A 21,021-nucleotide genomic window follows, 5' to 3' on the forward strand; every position below is an offset into this window, starting at 1 on the left:
TTTCATTTCTAGGTGCAGGAGTTCTGTGGAGGTTCAATCATCTCAGCACGTTGGATTCTCTCCGCTGCGCATTGCTTCAATGAAACAATGGGAATGATAAGTAACATTACCGTACGAGTTGGTGAGAATCAGACTTTTCAATTCTACGAGGAACAGGTTGCTGTCAATTCGCTTTATCTTGTCGAATTCCTACCAGTAACTCCGGGATTTCAGCCTTTCTGCCATCTGCTAAGTTATTGTCGTATCAAGGGTTGATGGCATTTTGGAGACATAAAATTCTGCTTTGAACTATCAAGGGTTTAGTGGGTAGAAGGCAGGAGAATGGGGTTAGGAAAGGAAAGATAGACCGGCCTTCAGTTCCTCCTTCCCACTAAATCCTCGGTCCCCTAGTATTTCTGGAAGATTGTTTGTGTCTTCCTTAGTGAAAGCAGAATTAAAGCACTCGTTTAACTGTTCTGCCATTTCCTTGTTTCCCATTAGAAATTCACCTGTCTCTGATTGTAAGGGATCTACATTTGCCTTCACCAATCTTTTCCTTTTTACATATCTAAAGAAGCTTTTAGAGTCAGTTTGTATATTCCCCGCAAGCTTTCTCATGCTCTTTCCCCCCCCCTCTTAATTAACCCCTTTGTCCTCCTCTGTTGAGTTCTAAATTTCTCCCAGTCCTCCGGTTTGCTGCTTCCACTGGCCAATTTATATGCTTCTTCCGTGGATTTAACACTATCCTTGATTTCCCTCGTTAGCCACGGTTGAGCCGCCTTCCCCATTTTATTTTTTCGGCAGACAGGGATGAACAATTTTTGGAGTTCAACCATGCGATCTTTAAATCTCCACCATCAACCCTATGTATAATTAGCCAGCCTATCCTAACCAATTCCCATCGCATACCTTCAAATCTCCTTCCTTTAAGTCTCTGAATTAACTGTGTCACTCTCCATCCTAATTCCAGAATTCCACGTCACTGTTGCCCAAGGGGCTCTGCACAATAAGATTGCTTACTAATCCTTCCTCATTACACAATACCCAGTCTAGGATGGCCTGTCCTCTCGTCTGATCATCTATATATTGGTTTAAAAAAACCATCCCGTATAGTATAGAGTATAGAAGTTGGGATGTAATGTTAAAATTGTACAAGGCATTGTGAGACCAATTCTGGAGTATGGTGTACAATTTTGGTTGCCCAATTATAGGAAGGATGTCAACAAAATAGAGAGAGTACAGAGGAGATTTACTAGAATGTTGCCTGGGTTTCAGCAACTAAGTTACAGAGAAAGGTTGAACAAGTTAGGTCTTTATTCTTTGGAGCGCAGAAGGTTAAGGGGGGACTTGATAGAGGTCTTTAAAATGATGAGAGGGATAGACAGAGTTGACGTGGATAAGCTTTTCCCATTGAGAGTAGGGAAGATTCAAACAAGAGGACATGACTTCAGAATTAAGGGACAGAAGTTTAGGGGTAACATGAGGGGGGAACTTCTTTACTCAGAGAGTGGTAGCTGTGTGGAATGAGCTTCCAGTGGAAGTGGTGGCGGCAGGTTCAATTTTATCATTTAAAAATAAATTGGATAGGTATATGGATGGGAAAGGAATGGAGGGTTATGGTCTGAGTGCAGGTAGATGGGACTAGGGGAAAATAAGTGTTCGGCACGGACTTGAAGGGCCGAGATGGCCTGTTTCCATGCTGTAATTGTTATATGGTTATATGGTTATGCAAATCCTCCTCCTCAGCGCTGATACCAATTTGGTTGGCCCAATCTATATGTAGATTAAAGTCACCCATGATAACTGTTGTATCTTTGTTACACGCATTCCTAATTTCCTGCATGATGCTATCCCCAACTTCCCTACTGCTGTTTGGTTGTCTGTATACAACCTGTAGGCAGCCTTATCAAAGAAAACCACAGCCGCTGGAAATCTGAGATAAAAGCAGAACGTACTGGGAACAACCAGCAGACCAGGCAGCATGTACTGAAAGAGAAGCAGACTTCAAGTTTTGGGTTAAAGACTTTCTCAAATCACAGGGCAGAGTGCTACGCATGATAATGGGGTTAGGAGGGAGAGATAGAGTAGCCATGATTGAATGGCGGAGTTGACATAGGGCCGAATGACCTAATCTTACTCCTATCACTTATGAACTTACTGTTCCCCTAGCTCCCTGCAGCTCGCATGAAAACAATGATTCACATTCATTGCAACGTCTGTCTGTTTTATTGGGTAACTGTGAAAAGATTTTGTCATGGAAATTGTGATTAGGAAATGGTGTAACAAACAGTGGAAAAAGTTTGGTAAGAAACTGAGCTAGGTTTGTGAACTCTGCTCTTTGCTTTGGGAGTGACTGTGACTTGAACCTGGCAATTTCCTATTGCCCTATCCCCTGCTTATGTAGCAATGCTGTGGGACCAGAAGAGGACACCAATGAGCCTATTGCAATGTCCTCTGCAAGTGCTGCGACCCAGTACTAAAGTGGCAGTGGGGGTTGCACAGAAGAGGGGATCAGCAGAGGGGTATAGGTCTGTGCCTGCCAGTCAGAGGCCAATCCACGATTTAGACTTTAGAGATACAGCGTTGAAACAGGCCCTTCAGCACACCGAGTACTCGCGGGCCAGAGATCACACCGTACACCTGCACTATCCTGTACGCTAAGGGCAATTTATAATTTTACCAAAGCCAATTAACCAACAAACCTGCACGTCTTTGGGATGTGGGAGGAAACCCACGCACTCAGGGAGAATGTGCAAACTCCATACAGACAGCACCCGTAGTCAAGATCGAACCCTGGTCTGTGATGCTGTGAGGTAGCAGCTCTAGCACTGCGCTACTGTGCCACATGTTCGGACACCAGTGTTTGTGGAGGTTGAGGGTTATTTTGTTCAGCTAAAATACTGCAGCCATGATTTCCTGGAAACTATCTGGATATATTTTCCCTCATTGATACATTTCTATGCTTTAATACAAAACTAGCACTGTTGGCTTTAACTGAATGTTTACTAGAGGAAACTTTAGGGGACGGGGTTCTATATTAATTGCTGTACAGAAAGATCAATATTTATTCCGATGGCAGGAAAATAATTGTTGATTCTTACGTTTCAGGTTCAATTAGGAGGATGGATAGTTTGCAAACATTAACTTTGGAAGAGGTGATCTTGCATGAAAACTTTGATAGACCCACAAAGATGAATAACGACATTGCCCTTTTGAAGGTTAAGGAAACCATCACCTACAGTTCTCATGTGAGGTATTTAACAGGCCAAGATGTTACCAAGAATAGCAAGTGTTACGAAGCACTACTTTAATGCTCGTCTTACTTTATTGTGGTCAGTCTTTAAGTGACGCTATTTATTGTGATCCTATTTGAATGTTGACCTTTCCACCCGCCAGCAAAAGGAATTACCAAGTGTATGGATAAGTATGTGAGGGCTCTTCCAATGATTTTACCATGAGGGTAATGAGTAGTTCAATCATTTGATCTGCAACGTTTCCAGCTCTGCGTTGATCTCAAGCGGGTTGGGAGAGGCAATGTTGCTTTGTACTCTTGCCTAGAATCAAATGTAGCAACAGTTGTCTTTTCAGACCTCTTCTGCTGTACCACCAGACTTTACTGAGCGATGTATTGTCTCCCAATGATAACTTGAAAAAGTATCAGGGATTGAATAGGGACCAGACATTGTCCAGTGAATGACTGGGTAAAACAGTGGTACAGTGTAACTCTAACATTCCTGCTTCCCTACTTCCAGTGGAATTAACCTTCTGGGCTCATATCTTACAGGCCTGTTTGTTTGCCTTGCACCAAGAGGAGCGCACAACTACTTTCTTCACCTGAGGCCAATTGGAATAAAGCTTGTCAATCTGAAGGTAATGCGATTCACAACATTTCCATTTTAATATAAATTGTCAGGTAAACTATTAAACATCATCAATAAAAGTTTAATCAGGTGTTATATAACGATTAGTCCATTTCATGGTGATAACACGTGACTGTAGGGATTCTCATGTTTAACGATACATCTCTGCATTCATAGACTTTGCCTTCCTTGCCAGTTGTGGTTTTGTTTATTGTTCGGTATTTAATACATCCTGGAGTCTAGATATTGTAATAATGAAATCTTTCATTATGTGAACTGAGAATTATAACCTCACTCAGAGAAAACAATTTGCGTCCATTTATGCACAAACCCGCACACCTTTCTCCTCTCTTTATAAAGGTGACACATTCTAATTAGATATGTACAGTATTAAGCATCTATTTTCAGATTATTTTACAATTAAAAAGCGATATTTGCTGTAAATTTAAATTTATTCCTAAACACTCTACCCCATACCATCCCTAATGTTGACAAATTCCATTTGTTGAGTTAAGGTACACTTATCAAAATATCAACTCTGTTTAAATAGCATTCCTGATATGAGAAAATATTTCCTGAACCCTTCCAGGGCTTTTCAGAAGTAGTTATTAATGAGCAGAGGAAGTGGGCATTTTAACCTCTTGGGGCTATTCTGCTATTCAGTTAGGTCATGGCCAACTCCACAGAACACTTGTGCAGCTTGCCCCATATCCCTTCATGCCAATGGGTAACAAAATTCTATCTCAGATTTAATGTTAACAATTCCATCAGATGCCATTCGCAGACTCCCACCACCCTTGTGTGAAAGTGGTTTCATGCTGAAAACCTGATCCTTCATTCCTGGACCGAGTCTTCAATCTGCTCACTGGCCCAGGTCATAGTCAGAAAGTCACTACGGAAACAGGCCTTATGGCTCAATTTGTCCATGCAACCAAGATGCCCCATCTAAGCCGACCCCATTTGCTTGCATTACATACCCTCTGAACCTTTCCTATGCATGTACCTGTCCAAGTGTCTTTTAAATGCTGTTATTGTACCGTCCATACCAACCTCCTCTGGTAGCTCATTAATGAGAGCACATCATTCATTGAAAAGATTGCCCCTCAGGTTCCTATTAAATCTTGCCCCTCTCACCTTAAACCCGTATCCTATGATTTATTTTTCTCTTTGTCCTTCCTTTCTGTCACAATGACAATTCCACTTGATAGCTTGAATCAAATTCTAGTTCCATGGCTTCCGATACAATTACAGATGGGTTTCTATCCTTACGATTTATCCCTTGAACGACGTATCATTCCAGTAAAACTCCAGCGCATTCCCTCCAAAGCGAGCACCTGAGGCAAGGCACTAGAGCTCTTCATCATTCTTGCAAAGTTCTTGCATGTTACAACAACTTACATGAGTGGAGCATATATTCTACCTGCTCACAGATGAAGATAGTTTTCCCTGGACTCTGCCCTGGGGAACTCCAACAGTGATGTCCTGGGGCCGGGGTGAATGGCTATCCAACAAGCACAACTATCTTCCTTTGTGCAAAGTCTGACTCCGGCCATTGAAATGTTTTCCCTGTTGACCTGCAGCTATTTACCTGTTTTTGTCAGGGTGCTTTGATGTCTCATTTCATCAAATGTCACCTTGGACTCAAGCCAGTCAATTCTCATCTCACTTCTGGAGTTCAGCTCCTTGGTCTGTGTGTGGATCAAGCTGATGTCGTGGTCTGGAGCTGAATGGTTCTGCCAAAACCCAAATGGGCTTTGATGAGCTAGTTATTGGTGAGTAAGTGCTGGTTGGTAGCATTGTGCATGACAGCTTTCATCACTGTGAGTTGGCCGATTGGGTAGATTCGCTGTGTCCTGTCTTCTGTGAACAGGGCAACTTTCCACATTGCTGAGTTGATGCCATTGTTGTGACTATAATGAAAGAACTTGGCTAGATGTTTCTGGAGTGCTACAGGTAGGACGTTGTCTGGCCCCATACCATTTGCAGTATCCAGTGCTCTCAGCTAGTTCTCAATATAAGACCATAAGACTTAAAACATAGGATACAAAATTAGGTGATTCGGCCCATCGACACTGCCCCGATCATGGCTGATTTACTTTTTTTTTATATCACGGTGGGGATGTCAAGAGGGAGCTGAGGTGGAACACTTGGAACTTGTGGCTTAACTTGGCTATAAATGCTTCAGTCTTTCCTTTGGCACTCACAAGCTGGGCCCCACCACTATTGAGTCTGGATGTTCTTGCCTTCAGCTGTTTAGTTGTCCACCTCCATTCGTGCCTAGATGTGACAGAGCTTCGATCAGCTGTCTTGCTTGTGCGATGGCATCTCTCTGTCTATGGCTGTTCTTGCCTATTGTTACATGCAGACCATCTCTAGACTTCCGCCAGCCTTTGAGGAGGAGGCTGCCAAAGTTTAACAACTCTCTGAGATCATCTTGCTAGCTGAGAGGAGTGATTTTGGGAAGCTGAGATCTGGACACACAATGCCCAGTTCCTGCATTCGAAAGATTCAGATGCCACATGTTCTGTACATTAAGATAATGCTGCAAGTTCAGTTGAAAAAGTGGTGATGAACATTGTATGAATATTTCTTCTCAGATATTAGGTTGACAGGTGACGGTGGAAGAGAGGCGACAAAGCTCTCGGGTTACGTGACCGGGTGGGGATACTACAGGAAAGCATCAAGGATATCGAGTATCAACCTGCGTCACGCTCAAATAAACATTCAGGTACATTATTAAATGTCCCTTTCCCTAACTCTTTCCCTCAAGTTCTTTGTGCAAAGCCTGACCAAACAAACAAATATATGCCTTGGAATGGAGCTTCTTGCTGTAGAAGCAGGTAGAGCAGAGGGATCTAGGAGTGCAGGTGCATGGTTCCTTAAAGTTGGCATCACAGGTCGATAAGGTGGCCAAAGAGGCTTTTGACACATTTCCCTTGGGAGGTCATGTTGCAGTTATATAAGACGTTGGTGAGACCACATTTAGAGTATTGTGTTCAGTTCTGGGCACCATGTTATAGGAAAGATGTTGTCAAGTTGGAAAGGGTACAGAGAAGATTTACGAGGACGTTGCCAGGACTCGTGGGTCTGAGCTACAGGAAGAGTCTGAGCAGGCTGGGTCTCTACCTTGGAACACTGGAGGATGAGGGTGATCTTACAGAGGCGTATAAAATCATGAGAGGAATAGATCGGGTAGACACAGAGTCTGTTGCCTAGCGTAGTGGAATCAAGAACCAGAGTACATTGTTTTAAGGTGAAGGGGGAAAGATTTAATAGGAATCGGAGGGGTATGTTTTTTCATGCAAAGGATGGTCGGTGTAAGGAACGAGCTGCCAGAGGAAGTATTTGAGGCAGGGAATATGGCAACGTTTAAGAAACAATTGGTCAGGAACGTGCCCTTCACGACGCCAGTAAAGACGCGCACGGGAACTCTCCCCCACCTGTGCATGCGCATGTTTAGGTAAAACATTTTTAAACCGTAAAAACTTTTACCATCAATCTGAACAAAACATGTTTCATTTACAGCACAGGACAATGGTGAGTAAGGTGGGGCAAAAATCATAGCGCTGTCGTGTACCATTTTTGCGCAAATAGAGGTACAAGCACAAACAAACAAACAAATAAGATGAGAGTTTTAGTAATATATATAGACAGGCCAAATGTGGGCTGGTAGACTAGTGTAGATGGAACTTGTTGGTCGGAGTGGGCAAGTTGGGCGAAAGGGCCTGTTTCCACACTGCATTACTTTATGATTCCTACAAACCTACTGCAATACATTGACTTTGTATAACCAGATGCATTGGGCACGGGCCAAATATTGGCGTATAAAACATTCAGCAGAAAAGTATCTATGGAGAAATTTATAATACTAAAATTCGGTTGTTTGGCCAAACGAGATTTAACAGTAAAAGCCCGTAAGAGTTGTAATTGACTGCAGTGTGGGTAGATGAAAACGGCCATCAGTTTAATCATGTAGTGGGTTCAATTGCTTTTAAAAAAGGTTAATAGATCTATTACAGCAAGAATTAGTTAATTGCTCTAAAAATGGAAAATGCTGGAAATACTCAGCAGGTCATGCAGCATCTGTGGGAAGTGCAACGGTGAACATTTCAAGTCACAAATGGGAAAGACAAAATGTTAGTTTTTGGTAGGTTGTAGGAAGAACAAAGGGAATATCTCTGAGAGGGTGAGATCGACGACTTATGTGTAAGAAGAAACTGCAGATGCTGGTTTAAACCGAAGATAGACAAACAGCTAGAGTAACTCAGCGTGTCAGACAGCATCCCTGCAAGAAAAGGAATAGGTGACGTTTCGGGTCAAGACCCTTTTTCAGTCCCATCAGGTGATTTAATCTGACCGTTAAGATGCAATTAAGATCAGCTTTGATTAGTTGGTCTGTGTAATGTGTGGCTAAAAGTAAACCTCTGGGTTGTGCCCAGCGGCCCAGAATATACAAAGAAAAAGCTAAGCGAAATGATGCTCGGCAGAACTGACCATTTCTGATTTAGACACTGTGGCACAATAGTTGAGTTGCCGCCTTACCGCACCAGTGATCCACGTTCGATCCTGACTACACGTGCTGTCTGTACGGAGTTTGTACATTCACCGAGTGAACGCGTGGGTTTTCTCCGGGTGCTCCGGTTTCCTCCCACATTCCGTTTTCCTCCCACACCCTACACACACTAGAGACAATCTTTTACATTTATAACCAAGCCAATTAACCTACAAACCTGTACGTCTTTGGAGTGTGTGAGAAAACCAAAGATCTCAGAGAAAACCCACGCAGGTCATGGGGAGAACGTACAAACTCTGTACAGAGGATCGATCCCGGGTTTCTGGTGCTGTAAGGCAGTTGCTCTACCGCGGCGCCACCGTGCCGCCCATTCTTGGATTACATTGAGTGTTCCTTACTTTTGTAGAATCGTCTTACATGTGAGTCCCCATTTCCACTGACTGAAACCATGTTCTGCGCGAGAGGCGAAAAGACAGATAGCTGCCAAGGTATGTCTTTCCTTCCTGAGGCCATCAATTCTTTTGAAGGAATTAACTCTGAACAGAAATGCAGTTCCGTCACCACACGCTGCTTGATGTAACTAGTGATTTTGCTACGTTTTTCAATCATTTAATTGTGAAGCATGATTCTGGTGGCACGTCTGCACAGCTGGTAGATCCACTGCCTCACGGATCCAGTGGCCCAAGTTCAATCCTGACCTCAGGTGCTGTATATCAGGAGTTTGCACGTTCTCACTGAGACTTGCATTTCCACCCACGTGCAGTTTGGTAGTTAACTGGCCATTGTATGTGTGAGAAGGAACTGCAGATTCTGGTGGGGGGAGGGGGCTTGATGGGATGGTGGGAAGAATGGAATGGGATTAGTGCTGTATCATTTGTATCTATAAGCCTAATCAAATCCCTTAGTTTTCATTTAGTACTCTATAAAAGCTCCATTCTGATACAAAGTTTGGTGTCGCTGTTAACCCCTTTCCGTCCGCCAACCATTGCCCCACAGTGGAAAGTATCAGGCTACTTCATTCTAATGTCAAGTTGAGTCTCAACGTTGACCCACACTGACCTCTGCCTCCCAGTTATTCATAGCTACAGGATGTTTATTCCTGCACAGGTTAATCAATGAAGCATAGGGTGATTATCCATCTGTTTATCTTTATTAAAAATCAGCCGTCAGGCACCATCACCCTGTCTGTGGATCCTACAGTGGCCACATCAGAAACATAAAACCAGGCTCATCCAGCTAGGTGAAGAAGAAGTGCCGTCTCAGCTTGTCTTGCGATCTTACAAATTATTCTTCCTCACACATCACCATTAACTCCCCTTGGATTATTTGTTCGACTAGACAACACCAAGGAGTAGTTTACAATAATACAATTGTCAGCATGTCTGTGGGATGCGGGTAGAAACTGGAGCACAAGGGGGAAACCCACATGGTCACAGAGAAAACATGCAAACTCCACATAGACCGCACCCAAAGTCAGGATTGATTATGGTCCCTGGACCCGTGAGGCAGCTGCATGACCTGGTACACCATCATGTCGCCCTACTGTAACAGGATCTTTGTTGCTCCTGAATTCAACCAAGCTTATTTGGTGGGTGTGGAGTAAAGAATGACAAATGATAAAGGGAATGGAGGAAAATGAGTCAATACCCAGTTACTTTGTGAGTTCTTCAGTGTCGGCTTACAAAACCTCACTTCCCCATTTTATTGTAGGGAGTGATATTCGCACAGAGGTTTTGTAGGTAACTGTTTCTAACTAGTCCTTCAGGTGTTTGACATGTTGGTATTCCGTGGATATTGAATGGTTAAATTACTGGGTTTGAAAGCAAGTTGCAGCATGTGGTCAGTGTGCTGGCCCAGCTGTTGCGAAAGAGGAAGGAAAAGGGGCTCGAGACCAAAAGAGGAAGCGAAAACGAACCGGAAGCCACAAGGAGAAGGAAATAACGGGCTGGAGAACAAAGGTTCTTGGTTTCTTCTCTGTACCCGCACCACCCCCCTCCATCCCCAACCTCCTCAACTACTCATCACACTGACTCAGCGGGATTTCCCCATTGGAATGTTGTTAGCAACGGAGGTGAAGCAGGGCTTAGCTAATGAGGTGGATGAAGGGGTTTCCAAACCTTAACCTCACCATCTGAAAGTCTCCCATTCGACAAAGACACTAGGACCAAAGGGAAGTCCCTCTCTTTTTCAAGGACCGGGAAGAGTGCTGGGCTCTTTCTGAGATCTGATGGGGTGGAACATATCCCTTCATCCCTCAAATAGGATTTAATCAGATGAACAGTATTACCGCTGCTTGATAAAGTCTCACTATTTTCCTCACTGTCTTTGGCAGGAGACTCTGGTGGGCCCTTAGTCTTGGAGAGAAACCACCGGTGGATCCAGGTACTTCATCTCAACTACTTTAGATAATATTCAGAATGGCCATGGACAGATTTCACCTAATTGCTTTTGATTAATTATTTCATTAAATGTATTTTGAAATGAATGCAATTAACTGAAATGTAATTGCATTATTTCTTTATGTTACATTTACATGGATCTATTTGAATTATTGGATCGATTTGTGTGAAATTTTTTTATTAATTTAACGTGGGTTGTGGGTGAGCTGAGAAATAATGCTGCATTGAGTAAGAAACGTCACTGTTTTTCTTTTTAATTCAATTAGCACCCAGTATATCCTGGTGTGACAGTTCATGGCCACGTGAAGTGTACATCCATTGCTTTCTGGGAATGTTTATTAAAGAAATAGAGGGAGTGCAGAGAAGGTTCACCAGACTGATTCCTGGGATGTCAGGACTTTCATATGAAGAAAGACTGGAAAGACTCGGCTTGTACTCGCTAGAATTTAGAAGATTGAGGGGGGATCTTATAGAAACTTACAAAATTCTTAAGGGGTTGGACAGGCTAGATGCAGGAAGATTGTTCCCGATGTTGGGGAAGTCCAGGACAAGGGGTCACAGTTTAAGGATAAGGGGGAAATCATTTAGGACCGAGATGAGAAAAACATTTTTCACACAGAGAGTGGTGAATCTCTGGAATTCTCTGCCACAGAAAGTAGTTGAGGCCAGTTCATTGGCTATATTTAAGAGGGAGTTAGATGTGGCCCTTGTGGCTAAAGGGGTCAGGGGGTATGGAGAGAAGGCAGGTACGGGATACTGAGTTGGATGATCAGCCATGATCATATTGAATGGCGGTGCAGGCTCGAAGGGCCAAATGGCCTACTCCTGCACCTATTTTCTATGTTTCTAAATCTGGCACGGTAATGTGATGAGATAACGAGAGTCGTGGCAACATTTATTCAAAAAGAAAAATAAAGCATATGTAAGGTCTGGAAAGTTGAAATTAAACATGGCTCCTTAGGAATAAAGGAAACAGGAAAGATACTAAAAGCTGGAGTAACTCAACAGGTCAGCCAGCCTCTCTGGAGAAAAGGAATAGGTGACGTTTAGGGGCGAGACCCTTCAGGCTGAGAGTCAGGGGATAGGGAATCTAGAGATATGAAAGGGTAAGGTGTGAAAATTACAGATCAAAGCAGATGCTGGGAAGGAAATGTAGAGGGGTTCATTGTTAGCTGAGGGGAAAACACCACAAAGTTATCAGGAGGAGCTCAAACAAAGAGTTCTCACATCCTCGGTGTTGGTTGCATCTGCATATCCCATCTTGAACTAACATGCAACCTTTCATGACCCATCCATAGATTGGCATCGTCAGTTTTGGAAAATCGACTACCTGTGGACAGGACATCATGGGGATTTATTCCAACGTGCCCAAATTGATGAGCTGGATTAAAGAGAGAGTAACAGATGTGGAGTATGAATAAAGAGTCAAGATCACAACACGAACATCCCATGTGCAGGAGAGTTTCATGTCAGAACCCCAGTAAATTGAAGGAAGCAAGTCGACTGATCCACGCGTCATCCCATATATCTTAGATGTGTGAATAATTACATTAAGTTAGCAGCCAGAGGAATTTACCCCCCCCCCCCCCCAGTGTGATGCAACCAGCAAGACTGCACTACTAAAAAGAAAAGTGTTTCATGCAGAATGCAGGCTATACACTGAGAAAAAAATCTTCATAATGTCCAATAAAACCACTACTTTGATATTGCGTTTCAAGGGTGTGTCAGAATGTCGAAGCAAGCACATTACACTTTTACATAAATAACCAGGGAAAAACTTAACCTGGAAGAAAAGTATTGAGGTGAGTTTGCATGAGGCCTCACTCTGACAATGGAGGAGGCCAAGAACAGAAAGGTCAGAATGGGAATGCGTCTCATCCTCATCAGCTCCCAAGGTGAGGCTTTCCATTCTAGGACATCCGAGATGTCCTCGTTCTTTAGTAAGAAGCTGCCCCCTGCTGCCATAGATGGATCCCTCACCTGCCAAAACCATAGTTCTGCTCTCTCTCCCTCCCAACCCCCAAACAGAAAAAGGCGTTCCCCTGGTCCTTATCCTTCACCCCACCAGCCTCCGCATCCAACACATTATCCTCCGAACAGCACCTCATATTCCACTTGGGTGGCTTAAAACCCAACAGTATGAACATTGAACCCTCTCTCTCCTTCCCCCACATTCCCCCGATTCTTTTGTGTGCCCCACCTGAACTCGTATCTATTTCTCTCTCTCCCCCCCCCCCTCCCCCCATTCCACCTACATTTCTTCCTCTCGCTTCACAATTTGGAACTCTTCATTCTTTCTGTCTCACACCTTGTGTCTTGTCATCTCCACCCTTTGTCCAACCATCTGCCTTTCAAACCGCACGGGCTCCTCCCCTGCATCAACCTAATACCTGCCAGGCTTTTCATTCTTTTGAAGAGGTGATCCAGTTGTTCGGGTTTGTTCGCGGAGCCTCAGCGACAATCACCCATATCCTTGTTACTACACTTATCATTTTATATTCCTTATTCCATGTACAATTCACTTTCACATTATGTGTATTCTCCAACACAGTGCACACTATGGGAATCAGTTCCATATTCCAAAAAGTGGCAATAGTAAAGTATCTCCTCATCTACCTTTCTTTCCCACTTTTAGGAAGACAAGCATGTATTGATGCAAATTCAAGCCCCTTCATTGGACTAAGATTGATAATTGCTCCAACGATAGTTTTTGCTCCGCATTAAGATTGTTAGCATAGTTACCGCAAAGTTGCCCAATCAATAGACAATAGGTGCAGGAGTAGACCATTTGGCCCTTTGAGCCAGCACCGCCATTCAATGTGATCATGGCTGATCATCCCCAATCAGTACCCCGTTCCTGCCTTCTTCCCATATCCCCTGACTATGCTATTTTTAAGAGCCCTATCTAGCTCTCTCTTGAAAGCATCCAGGGAACCTGCCTCCACCGCCCTCTGAGGCACAGAATTTCACAGTCTCTGTTCTAAATGGCTTACTCCTTATTCTTAAACTGTGGCCCTTGGATCTGGACTCACCCAACATCGGGGACATGTTTCCTGCTTCTAGCGTGTCCAAGCCCTTAACAATCTTATATGTTTCAATGAGAGCCTCTTATCCTTCTAAACTCCAGAGTGCACAAGCCCAGATGCTCCATTCTCTCAGCATATGACAGTCCCGCCATCCCGGGAATTAACCTTGTAAACCTACACTGCACTCCCACAAGTGATGATGTAACTACATTACAGTTCAGTTTAATTTAATATTATAACATGATCAAGTTCGATTGTACACTCTGCATTTAGTTAAATTCAACTCAAATATTTGGGATAAAGTGCATTTTGATTTTCTGTGGTCTCATTTGTTTGATTGTCTAATCCAATGTGTATGGGAGCGCTTCTATTGTGTAAAACTGCCCCAGGGCACACTGTCATGTTGGTGATCTGACACCTTTACTGGATCAAACAAATCCCTTATGAGTCTGAAGAAGCATCCTGACCTGAAACGATGCTCACCCATTCCCTCTGCAGATGCTTCCTGACCCTCTGAGATGCTCCAGCACTTTGGGTTTTGGCCAAGGTTCCAGAGCCTGCATTTGGAAAGCAGTGACAGGATCGGTCAAAGTCAGCATGGATTTATGAAGGGGAAATCATGCTTGACTAATCTTCTGGAATTTTTTGAGGATGTAACAAGTAGAATGGATAAGGGAAAGTCAGTGGATTTGGTGTATCTGGACTTTCAAAAAGCCTCTGACAAGGTCCCACACAAGAGATTAGTGTGCAAAACTAGAGCACATGGTATTGGGGGTAGGGTATTGACATGGATAAAGAACTAGTTGACAGACGGGAAGCAAATAGGAATTAACGGGTCCTTTTCAGAATGGCAGGCAGTGATTAATGGGGTGCCGCAAGGCTCGGTGCTGGGGCCCCAGTTATTTACCATATAATCGATTTAGACAAGGGTATTAAATGTGACATCTCCAAGTTTGTAGATGACACAAAGCTGGGTGGCAGTGTGAGCTGCGATGAGAATGCTATGAGGCTGCAGAGTGACTTGAATAGGTTGGGTGAGTGGGCAGATGCATGGCAGATGCAGTGTAATGTGGATAAATGTGAGGTTATCCACTTTGGTGGCAAGAACAAAAAGGCTGAATTTTTTTAATGGTGTCAGATTAGGAAAAGGTGAGGTGCCACAAGACCTGGGTGTTCTTGTACATCAGTCACTGAAAGTAAGCATGCAGGTACAGCAGGCAGTGAAGAAAGCAAATGGCATGTTGGCCTTCAGAGTGAGAGGATTTGAGTGTAGGAGCAAGGAGGTCCGACTGCAGTTGTACAGGGCCCTGGTGGGACCACACCAGGAGTATTGTGTGCAGCATTGGTCTCCTAATTTGAGGAAGAACATTCTTACTATAGAGGGAGTGCAGCATAGCTTCACCAGGTTAGTTCCCGGATTGGCAGGACTGACATATGATAAAAGAATGGGTCAACTAGGCTAATATTCACTGGAATTTAGAAGGATGAGAGGGAGTCTTATAGAAGCATGTAACATTCTTAAGGGATTGGACAGGCTAGATGCAGGAACAAAGTTCCCCATGTTGGGGAGTCCAGAACCAGGAGACACGGTTTAAGAATAAGGGGTTGGCCATTTAGGACTGAGATGAGGAAAAGCTTTTTCACCCAGAGAGCTGTAAATCTGCGGAATTCTCTGCCATAGAACGCAGTGGAGGGCAATTCACTGAATGTTTTCAAGAGAGAGTTAGATTTAGCTCTTAGGGCTAAAGGAATCAAAGGATATGGGGAAAAAGCAGGAACAGGGTACTGATTTTGGATGATCTCTATACCTCGGTGTACGGTATTTACTACAAGTCTTCAGTCATTTGCCATCCCTCTTATTCCATGATCCAATAATCCAATGGTGTTGCCACATTTTCTCTTGTATCATCTGCCTGAACGTTTGCAGCAAAATTCTAGTCTGACACCTCCCAAACATCAACTCAGTTTGCAGGTGACCATGGCAGGAAAATGTTGCGCATCCCCAAGTTGCTCAAGTATGAAAGGTCGTTTACTAAGGTCGTCGCACTCTGCCATTTTGGGACTAGAGTCACTGAAGTCAATCCAGGTCAACAATTCGGCGGCAAATGAGTCAAAGCCAATCTCTTTTGCCAAAGGACATTCATGAACCCAACTGAGAATGTAAGCTGAAGATAGGAAATGCTGGAGTAACTCAGCGGGAGAGGCAACATCTCTGGATAAGACATTTGTGTCTATCTTTTGTGTAAACCTCTATCCAGAGATGTTGCCTGTCTCTGAGTAACTCCAGCATTTTGTGTCTATCTTGGTGTAAACCAGCATCTGCAATTACTTCCTACACATGAGAATGTAAACCTCTCCGCTTTGTGATCACTTTTACAAATAACTGTCACGGCATCAAGTGGTGGAGCTGGGAAGTCAGAACCCTCGTCATTGGTCGGCATGGTCACGTGACCGCGGGGGTTCGTTCGCAGAGTTTTAGTTATCAGCGCTCCCCCCAGCGACAGGAGCTGTGTTCTTTAGCTCGACTAGGCATGCGGTTTTTACGGGTTTATGTTTGTTTTTGCGAATTAAAAACTATCTCACTCAACCCCTGCCATGGAACTCTCTGCCACAGAGGGTAGTCGAGGCCAGTTCATTGGCTATATTTAAGAGGGAGTTAGATGTGACCCTTGTGGCTAAGGGGATCAGAATGTATGGAGAGAAGGCAGGTACGGGATACTGAGTTGGATGATCAGCCATGATCATATTGAATGGCGGTGCAGGCTCGAAGGGCCGAATGGCCTACTCCTGCACCTAATTTCTATGTTTCTATGTTTCTAACCCGCCTGGTCTCCCTTTATGACTATTATTTATTGCAAATGAATGTAAAACCTCAAACATACAAGTATTGACATTTGTTTTCTGTATTATTGCAGGCTCCAAGTTTACTAGCTCAGTGGCATTAGTGTGACACAGCCATACCTGTACACAAGTTAAATTTGTGAAATAACAAGCTCAATCGAGTTTAAAAAAATGCTGAGTGTGATATAACCTCTGAACTTACTGGACAAACAAATCAAACTATTTATGAAAGTATCTTTCCTTTCGTCTTTCAGTAACTTGACAGTTAGCTAATTTCCTGATTTAAAAACAAAACATTTGGTAACTTTCAGACATGCAGGATGTTGAATTATGTTCCCAATTTTGGGCCTCTCTTAAGTTTCATCATCCACATAAAGTATAGTCAGAGTTGTGAAACGAGTTTCAATAGATATTCTTGCTGAGCACTGTCGCTGCTGCACTGGGACGTCAAGGCAGACCGGTAAGCAATCATCTCCTTTTATAAAATTCTGATTACTTAATGAGTAGGGTCTTCTTCTTGCGTATGGCGTGCACAGCCTAAAATTGTTGGGCAACTTGTTCTATTTGATCATAATTAATTGTGCACGACAGGTTGATTGTATTTGTCGAAACAGGGCGTATCACGTGAAGGTTACAATCTCCCAGCCCAATGAGTAGGGTCATAGAGGTATAAAGCATGAAAACAGGCACTTTGGCCCAACCCGTGCATACCGACCAGGTTGCCTAAGTGAGTAGTCCCACTTACCTGCGCCTGACCTCCAAAACGTTCCTATCCATGTACCCATCCAAGTGTCTTTTACGTAACTGGAGAAGGGTCCCAACCAGGAATGTCATTATGTCCATTTCCCCGCATAGAAGCTGACTGACCTGAGTTCATCCATCAGCTTGTTATTTGCTCAAGATTCCATCATCTGCATTCTCTTGTGTCTTGTCTATTAATTATCATAATACCCCTTTTCCTGGCAGTTCGCTTCGCTGTGTGAGAAATAGCCACTCAGGTCATTTTAAAATCTATTTCCCTCTCACCTTCAATCTGTGCCCTCTACTTTTAAACTCCCCAAAAGACTGTGACTATTCACCTTATCTACTATGCCCCTTGTGATTATTACAGACCTCTCAGTCTCATGCACACCAGGGGAAAAAGGCCATGCTTATCCATCCCCTCCTTCTTATCAAACCTTCTGAACCCGCTAACATCCTCATGTTTGTAAAACAGAAAAATAGTTATTAAAAATCTATCGTAGGGAACTAATTTTTTCCGTTAGCAGTGACTTGGGGGAAGACAACGACTGCTTTCCTGTGTTCAAGGGTGGATGATGGGGCCAGTGAGGGACCGCCAAACTCTGCCTCAACTGTGGCAAGAATGTGTCTAGTGAGATGGGGTTGGGGAGGTGGGGGTCAGGGTGTTGTGAAGAGGCTTTGCTCGGTTTCTATTTCCACCTCGTGATCTCCCATAACAGAGTTCAGATTAAACTATCGATTTTGGGATTCCAAGTACCATATTGTCACAAAGTGTTGGAGTAACTCAGCAGGTCATGTATCATCTCTGGAGAAAATGGATAGGTGATGTTTCAGGTTTTGACCCTTCCTTAGTCTGAAGAAGTGTCCTGATCTGAAACGTCACATATCCATGATCTTCAGAGATGCCACGCTGACCATCAATCGCCCGATCGCACTAGTTCTATGTTATCCCACTTTCGCAACCAATCTCTACACGTGAGCAATTTTGGGCACCATATCTGAGGATGGGAGAGTATGCTAAATGGGCCGAATGGCCTAATTCTGATCCTATCACATGACCTTATAACCTTATGATGTAGGGCACAATTTGCAGAGGTCAATTAACCTTAACCAAATTTTAGGACGTGGGAGGAAACTGGAGCACTTGGAGGAAACCCATGTGGTCACAAGAACAATGTGCAAAATTCACACAGACAGCACCCGTGGTCAGGATCGAACCTGGGTCACTGGCGCTGTAAGACAGCAGCTCTACCAGCTGCGCCACTCTGTGTGCTTCATTTTCCAAAAGGAATTTGATGTCCCAACCAAAATCAAACGCAGAGGAGTGGAGATTCAGGGGATAGGCGATGAGTGGATAGGATGCAGGTGTGTGCATGGGGTGGGGGTTGGACAATGGGATGGCAGTGAACAAAATGGAAGATTTGTAAATTCAAAGCTCATTAATGCCATCAATGTACAGAAGTCCTTGAATGGAGGACATATCTGTGGGACCATCATCATATCTTTAAATTTACAGGAATGAATTCAAAAACACACTTTAACGGGTCTTAGTCTCATTTTATTAACCGATGAAGCTCCACTAAAGCCAGTGTGAAACAGACCAAGTGCAAAGTATTATAGTAAAGCAGGTCTGCAGCCATTATCCAATGTTCTACAAGCACTGTTTGCTCATCACCAAAAAGTCACGCAATGCTAGAGAATTGTTGGTCAATTTAAATTATATTTTTGGTTCTTCTTCTTCGTCATAGATGGCTCCTACTGAAGAAACAGGCAATTCATCATTCATAGCCACAATTAATAGAACATGTTTGCTGGATGAACAGTTCCTCACAAGAATGATGCCTCCGATCCTTACAATCTTCTTCATTTTAGCTGCAAGCTTCAACAGTCTGGCCCTATGGTTATTTTGCTCGCATGTGAAGAAAAAGACCCCAATTGACATTTTGATGTTGAATCTGTGCATGGGCGACTTGCTTTTCACACTTAACTATCCTCTCATAATAATTTACCATAGCAACAGCAATTATTGGATATTTGGAAACTTTGTGTGCAAACTCCAAACATTCATGATTTATTGTACCGTGTTGGCAAGTACCTTCTTCCTGACATGCATCAGCAATTATCGATGTTACATGATCATCAAGCCTATTCACTCCCAAAGCAGGGTTACAAAGAAATGTACCATTGTTATTTGTGTGTTGATCTGGCTATTAGCTGGTTTATTCGCATTTCCGTCTTTTTATAGAGTCAATGTTTTTGAATTGAATGGAAAAATACATTGTATGAGCTTCAATCAACCAAATGTAAAGAAAGGTTTACTCTCTTCCACTATTATGTTGTTTATTTTGACCTTTGGAATTCCATTTATATCCTTGCTGGTGTCAACTTTACTTATTCAAAGGAAATTGGCCAATTTGACATTAACTGCTCATTCAGAAAAAGGCCGACATGCTGTCAGGATGATGGTGGTGATATTGTGCATCTTTGTAATATGCTTTCTTCCTATAAATGTAACACGTTTAATTATGTCCGTTGTGAGTGTCAAGAGCTGCAAAAATTACCAACAAATCGGAGTGGTTTACTACTGTTGCGTTCTTGCCCTTTACGCCAATAATGTTCTGGATCCTTTTGTGTATTTTTACGCTGGCACCAAATATCGTTCAAAGCTCATTAATGCCATCAAAGGTGTGGCCTTTTGTAACAAGCTGCCAATAGCTGCCAGCAGCACCCAATCCAACACTGAGTCAAGAGTGTGATCATTGATCCAAAGATTTAGAATATGCTGTTATTAGGCCCATGTTTACTCAAAATAATGCAATTTGTGCAGTATTATCTGTGTTTTCATTTGCACTTCAAATTAAATGTTAAACTTTAGGCTAGATGACCTGTCCAATGGTTCAGGCTCACCATTACTAATGCCATGGATCAGGCAGAGGAATAGACAGCATCATTCTTTAACTAATGTTAAAAACAGACTAGCAGGCCATTCTTTTACTAATTGAATGCCTATAAATGCTTGCCGTTGTTTGTAGCTAAGTTCAAAAGTGAATGATTGTGTTATGCTTCCCTAAATATGTCTCTGAAATAAGCATTTAAGGCACTTGAAACTTTTCAGCAAGAATTGTTTTGTTTTGTCATATCCTGATGCTGTTTTATCGTTGCTCACATGAAATTATCTATCTATGCAAATAAAAATCTAAGACAGTTGTTGACAATCCATTCACTTAAGTATGAAAACTGGAAGCAAGGAAGAGGGAGTGAGAGAAAAATGGCAATCAGATAAGGACTCAAAAAGACAGGTGGCTTATAATTTTTTTTAAGTCCTTGCCATTGCACAGGAGTTGGATTTAAACCAACTTACTACGGGAATGGGAAGCTGACAGTTTCAGAAGGTGAGAAGAAAAAGCTTCATTAATGCATCAGGAAGACAGAGGAAAGCTGGAAGATCAGTGTTACCAAACATTGCAATGGTTTGGACATCAGTTCAATGCGTGAGAAAATAAAGTCAATGAACAGGAGCACAGATAGACATGTGAAACTAAGATGTGGTTGTTGTTCGTGCTACTGGCTGAAAGGTGGACATAAACTGCGCGTTGTCGTTATTCTCATGAATTTGCTAACCAGGCCAATCATTCATATCAAAGATGGGAAATCCATTGCAA

The 21,021-nt window shown here is 43.0% G+C and overlaps 1 protein-coding gene across 1 annotated transcript in view; it reads left to right on the forward strand.

Moving 5' to 3' along the window:
- Positions 1 to 12,457, forward strand: part of LOC116988961 (complement factor B-like) — a 44,263-nt gene extending 31,806 nt beyond the window's left edge. The window contains exons 12-18 of the mRNA XM_033046025.1: positions 13 to 121; positions 3,088 to 3,232; positions 3,764 to 3,849; positions 6,437 to 6,567; positions 8,759 to 8,840; positions 10,685 to 10,734; positions 12,050 to 12,457. Coding sequence (XP_032901916.1) covers positions 13 to 121; positions 3,088 to 3,232; positions 3,764 to 3,849; positions 6,437 to 6,567; positions 8,759 to 8,840; positions 10,685 to 10,734; positions 12,050 to 12,172 — 726 coding nt within the window. The 3' untranslated portion in view covers positions 12,173 to 12,457. The remainder of the gene's footprint in view (positions 1 to 12; positions 122 to 3,087; positions 3,233 to 3,763; positions 3,850 to 6,436; positions 6,568 to 8,758; positions 8,841 to 10,684; positions 10,735 to 12,049) is intronic.
- Positions 12,458 to 21,021: the final 8,564 nt, after the last annotated feature.

This window comes from Amblyraja radiata, chromosome 28 (genome assembly GCF_010909765.2).
Source record: "Amblyraja radiata isolate CabotCenter1 chromosome 28, sAmbRad1.1.pri, whole genome shotgun sequence".
Taxonomy (NCBI): Eukaryota; Metazoa; Chordata; class Chondrichthyes; order Rajiformes; family Rajidae; genus Amblyraja; species Amblyraja radiata.